Source organism: Cupressus sempervirens, chromosome 2, assembly GCF_028749045.1.
Source record: "Cupressus sempervirens isolate cs-2001-9-10 chromosome 2, ASM2874904v1, whole genome shotgun sequence".
In the NCBI taxonomy this organism is placed as follows: Eukaryota; Viridiplantae; Streptophyta; class Pinopsida; order Cupressales; family Cupressaceae; genus Cupressus; species Cupressus sempervirens.
This window is the reverse complement of record NC_143119.1, coordinates 501,043,523-501,049,800: the sequence shown is the minus strand read 5'-3', so window position 1 is coordinate 501,049,800 and position 6,278 is coordinate 501,043,523. Positions and strand designations below refer to the sequence as shown.

The 6,278-nt window shown below is 34.1% G+C and overlaps 1 protein-coding gene across 1 annotated transcript; it reads left to right on the top strand.

Moving 5' to 3' along the window:
* Positions 1-3,206: 3,206 nt before the first annotated feature.
* LOC149573189 (uncharacterized) lies at positions 3,207-6,020 on the top strand. The gene is made up of 5 exons (XM_089815921.1): positions 3,207-3,214; positions 4,173-4,287; positions 5,621-5,710; positions 5,819-5,917; positions 5,979-6,020. Exons 1-5 carry the CDS (start codon positions 3,207-3,209, stop codon positions 6,018-6,020), a joined length of 354 nt encoding a protein of 117 aa, XP_089672047.1.
* The last annotated feature ends 258 nt before the right edge of the window (positions 6,021-6,278 follow it).

The following is a 6,278-nucleotide window of genomic DNA, read 5'->3' as shown; positions in this document are numbered from 1 at the left end:
TAATTATATGCACCTACAAGATAGCTTAAGAAAACTAGAGTAATAAGCAACTTGATTAATTAAATCAAAGTGATTTAATTAATAAGTTAGAACAAATCATTACTCTAACACCTTTATCTTACCTATCCTATCATATCTTTTTTCCACACACCTAAGCACTTATTATCCCTAGGTTAACATGTCCCCCTTCCTCCCAAGGTGGAGGCAACCAAGAAATGGAGGAGTCTTACCCATGTCAGAATAAAATGACTTACCACGTACTCCCATCCCTCCACTTTTTTTTCAAGGGAATGAGAATTAGAAGTTTGGTGGTATTGACACATGTCACCAAGTACTACTTGGGAGCAGGGCCACCTTTTTAGGATTGTGCAACTTCATTATCCACTCCTTTAAAGAGTCTATACTATCCATGTCAGTCAAATCCCTTACTAAGCTATTTTTTGTTTAATGAACCAAGCGCATTTAATGGGTGTAGGCACCTATGATATGAGTGGGAAGGTAAGGTAAGGTAAGGTGGTTTTATAGTCCACGGCACTATGCCATAGTTTTTGGGTTTACATATGGTGACAATGATATGGTACTACCTCGTACTCTTTTTCGAGAGGCGCTTGGCACTACAAACAAGGCTTACATACCCTACCCCCCAGTGGGATTTGAACTTGTGATCTCTCTTTCAAGAGTACAAGTTCTCCACTACTAGGCCAACTCAGGGTGGAAGTTTTAAAAGAAAAGGGTTTATATGCTTTAAATTTCTTTAAGAACATGGTCTAACGCATGGTCAGGCATGTCATACTTAGAGGACATTTTCTGACCCATGGTCATACATGTCAGTGCCTAGAAAGTGCTTCCAAGGGAAGGGTGGTGTGATTAAGGGATGGAGAGGTGGGGGGGCACTTCTCCCTCTGCACTACCTAAGTCATATTTTTTTTTAAAATTTAAACAATACATATGATCACGTGGATTTAAAATATATTATTTTAATGACCGTTGCAAAGCAGAGGTTGTATGGGAAGGAATTGATTTTCTCCCATACAATTTCCAAAGACCTGTAGAGTCTCTTTTGGAAGAAATTTTTTTCTTAAAAGAATGGAATACAGTTTCTAAATATATAAGGGGGTAGCTTGAATGCTCCCAATAACTAGGGTATTGTTATTATGTTAATCTCAAATGCTCTATTTATTAATAGGTAATTTACATGTGTATCAAGTTGAATTCTAATATATATATTGTTTAAACTTATTCATTTTGGATTTCATAACTCCATGATATGTTATGATTTTATCATAATCAAATCTAATTCTTCCATGGATTTGTGGAACATAACTCAACATATTCTCACTCAATATTAATGAATGTTGATGCAATATATAATCTTCTTAAGGATGATTTCTTCATAACATTTCACCTATTCCTATAGAGAATTTGAACTCTATATTTCAATACATACTATGAGCAGGGTTTTGCAAATCAAAAGAATCTAATAGATGCATAATGAGCCTAGGTCCTAGTATTGGAAACTAAGCTCCGATACCAAATGTCATGCCCAGAATTTCTTACCCAAAATAAAACATAGATTCTTTTAAAGGAAGACATGATTTATATAACTATTTTTCTACTACAAATTTTCAGATCTACACTATAAGGAAACAAAAATTTGATTAACTAATTTATTTCAACTCAAAAAAAAGCATCAGATTTAGATTTCCATTTTAAAGTCTTTCAAATATAAATCTTAATAAGACACATAACTATTTTGTTTTCTTGTATTCAAATAGGAAACCTTTCATACATTACAAATGTAACATCACAAACTTCTCTTTTGCATAGAGTCATTTACACAAGCTTGAATCAAATAACAAGACTTAGCTTTTATAAGTTGCAAAGAAAACTACAAATACTCAAACAATGCTTGTTTTCCACCCTACCAATTAATGGCATCATGAGGCCTCTTGTGCCCTAGCCATACCCCCAAGCAAGAACTCATTGCATCTAAGGATCATAGATGTTATCATATAAGTGAGTTCCTAATACAAGAACAATATTTTAAACTACACTTGTTACACATTTCAGACTTACATGAATCCAACTCAAAGAGAAATGCTACAAAAGAAAAGGGATAGAAAGACTCGTCTCTCTTTCAAGTTCCCCCTTGATCTTCTTCCTCTCATTTTGGTTCTACCATCATCTCTCCCCTTCTCCATTCTCCTCCTTCCCTATTCTGCATATAACTTCCCCTTTTCATCTCCAACAATGGTGAATGGCCCATCCTCCAAAGTCTTCCTCCCTTTTAATGAAGGCACATGGCTCTCTTATCAATGTGTCATAACCCATTGTTTTCCCACTATTCATTTTCGTCACATTTGAAGTGGGGCCCTTTTGAGGTGTCATAATGTAAGTTTTAACCATGATTTGACCCTCAACTAATCCCCAACCTTAGGTAGTATAAGTGGGTTAGGTTATTTTAACCCAGAATGCACTCTAGGATCCATTTTAACCCCTCCAAAGTCCAACTTTAGTTCATATCCGATTTTACAAAAAGTTTGCATTGAGGTCGACTTTGATTGTTGTACAAGAGTTGGCATAGTTTTCTCGAAGGTCTTCATAATCATCCAATTAGGCCTTCATATCATCCACTCCATAAATTCAAATTTATCATCAATAACTCAAACATTTAAATATAAGACTTTAAACATTAATACATATCCTTGAATTAACCATAGATCAACCCATTAGATCAATATCATATTCCAACATCATTTCTCCAGAATCATTTGCATATGAAATTCATTTACAAATAAGTATCATTCTTTCTACTTTAACTATCTAATTACAAACTTTTCAAGAATAATAACCACATTAATAATTCACAGCATATGTATCAAAACACCTTACACCTTACACATACATTAATCAAATTCATCAAGCATAAGTACTTACTCTCACTAATTATAGGATTCCAATCATAACATCTCTTACAATAACATAAAGAGTATCGCTAGTATTCATTGTGTTATCTATATTCTATTCATTTCTATACTTCTTTATTTTGAATTAAATGATACATAATTTACTTCAAAACAAAAATCTCATAACCCAAACTTGATTTCCATTTTCACAGTCACCTTATGTAGAATGTATTCACCACAACAAGATATCTATTTACCTCAATTGGCCATAATTTCAATTACAAAAACTATCTAATTATCATGACGAGGTAAGATGAACAATATAAGGTATTTACCCATAAGGTAATTCACGTTAGCTAATCAAGGTGTTAACATAAATTAGATATTCTTTCATAGTGTGAATTAGGTCTAATGCTACCAGTCTCATAAACTATCTAAACTATTGTATCATATGTAAAGAGGTCCAACCATTTCTATTTGTAATCATTGTCAATTGTATGAACAAAACCCTCAATTGATCATAAGTTGAGTCTAACTTTGCACATTAATTAAATAAGTAGAATTCTACTATATGAAGTATCGCATACACATTTGCACCTAATATTTAGATGGTTACAAATGATAAGTCAATCTTATTTAAACAATACTAATCATAGCAAGTCGCATGAGGATTCTCCCTAATCTTGTTATTGCATAAGCCATATAATGTTCTTCTAATGACAAAATCAATATTTACTTCTAATCAAATTATATTGTAGACAAATTAACAATCCTTCTAGTCCTTACTTGGATGGGACCTTACAGAGACTTAGTTTTCTTACTTACTAATCTATGTTAGTCCATTGAGCACTTTTGGGCATTAGCCTGATGGCTTGAATGCATTTTAATTAATGCTAATTGTTTTATAGCAATGTAGGATCCATCCACAACTGGTTAAGGTATTTGTGTGTATAAGTAATCAAGAATAGTTTTAGGGCAGCCTAATCATTTCATAGCAATATAGGATCCATCCACAACTGGTTAAGATATCTGTGTGTATAAGTAATCAAGAACTATTTGAGGGCAGTCTTTACAAGATAGCCTGAATGATCTTATTAATTTATTATGTTTTCTGCAGTGATTTGGCTTTATAATATTAAATCTTTTGTAGTTGATGTAATTTATGTGTGTTTTTATTATCTAAAAAATTATTTTTCCATGTTGAAGCATTCTTCACTATTAAATCACTTATTCTAAAGTTACAATCCCATGGGAACTCTAATATAGGATAAATGATTTTGGCATTGATGGAGGAATGGCTACAAAAACTTTTGAACCCAAGTTTGCATTGTTTAAAAATCATGTCACAAATATCCTGGGTGTTCAGTTACTAGAAGTTGAGGTATGTGAGTTGATATTCACCTATTTTTAATTATTTTTTAATTTTTCTCGACTATCAATTATTTCAGTCTCTGTCTAAGAAGTGATGTGTATTGAGACCATTAAAGTTTTAGATTAAGGTAAAAATAGGTTTTGAAGGGGCCCCGAAACCCTTTACATCAGAAAGAAAGATATACCATGAAGCACTACCAAGTTTTAAAAGGACCTAAAACCAACTAAACATTTAAACCAGGTTTTACAGGGATCTAAAAGCAGCAAATGTATCCAAAAAAAGCAACTAGAAAATACACTGGAACCTGGAAAGTAAACAGACTAGAAGGCAAGGCAACCAGTAAGACCTCCTAGACTAGTAACTAGCGAGCCAGATCCACAACCCACTTACCATCACAAAAAAACTAGTCAGAATAGGGGAACTTAAGATTTTCCTTTTTATTTGAAGTTTCCCTTACATGACCAAAGGTTCATATCTAAAGGGGGAGAAAAAGGCTTAGTTTTCTTACTCTTTACCACTATCCACCCATCTTCAATCTTGACAGCCTCAGCAACCCAAGCCTCAGAGGAAATAGAATAGTGGAACCTAGGGGGTGCTAAAGCCGCAAAAATCTCCCTATGAGAATCAGTCGACAACTAGACCTTAAGAAGAGCATCCAAAATAGGGGAAGAGACCAAAGAGGGGACACCCTCCTCTTCCACCGGCTTCAAATGATCGCCAGGAGAGACCTCAGCCATATAATCCATAGGAGCATCCAAGGATTGTTTCACCATATAGTGCTCAAAAGAGGCTCCTGACCACCACGAAGGTGGTCGCCTTGATTTAGACTTCCCAGCAACACACCGAGCAGAAATGTGACCAATCAAATGGCAATTCCTGCAACAAAAAGGGATACCTTCAAAATCTATCATTTGTGTCGAAGAACCCATCGGGCAATCCAAGAAAATCGCCTCAAGGAGGCCCTTAGAAACATCCAACTCAACAAGAAAGTGTGCACAAGTCAAGTGGAAAATATTAGACATGTCAGAATCCACATATAAGAAAACACCAATAGCATTCCCAATAGTTTCAAAAATTGAATCATGCCAAAGATGTATCGAGAGATTCGGAAGCCGGACCCAGATAGGGAACTTGTTATCCTCAATTAAACATGAAGTTGGGAAAGAAGCCTATGGCTAAGTATTGTTCATTTGGATGTCTTGGTTATCATTTGCTGAAATGTATTCTTCACAAGTGGGGAGTCTGCTCCTCAAGTCATGCTCTTGAGTCTCTACAATACTAATAATAAAAGTAGAGTTTTGGTGGTTTTAATGTTTTTAATTGTGTTCCATTTCACTTGTAGTTTAAGTATCTGTTAATGGAAGCTATAGGCATAGAAAGTATTGGAGGCATTCTTTTCATCTTTGGCAGTTGTCTGGCGGCTTATTTGTCAGTTTGTCTTTCTTTTAGTGTACCTCAACTAGATTCTGACTATGGGTCAACTCTTGCATTTTTTTCCAGACATTGTATTGAGTAGTATTCCTTTTTGGCTTCCTTGTAGCTCATTTGCTTAGCAATTGTGACACCAATTGTGTATGACTTCTACAACTATGACATGGCCTCATCTGAATATGTAACTGAGTTCATTGATTTCTTGAAGGTATGTACTTTTAAAATAATATGTTTCTGATCTTTAATTTAATGCATAATTTCATATGCAGATTGTCTTAATGGGATGCAATTTGGATATGAGTTTTCTGTAATGAAGTTTATATTTTTGCAAATCACACGTTGCTATGTAGAAATAATTGCTTTTGATAATTTTGATTTTGGGATTTTCCCTAGTGCTGCTAGTTATTTGTGGCATCTCTGGGATTTTCTATTATTTATGATTTCTACTAATTTCTCTTGGTTCATTCCAATTAAAAATCATTTCTATCCTTAGATTTCTAATTAAAGTTTATCTAATTTTTCTTGTGCTTGACTATGGAATAGGGAATTCTTCAAGATGATAAATTAAT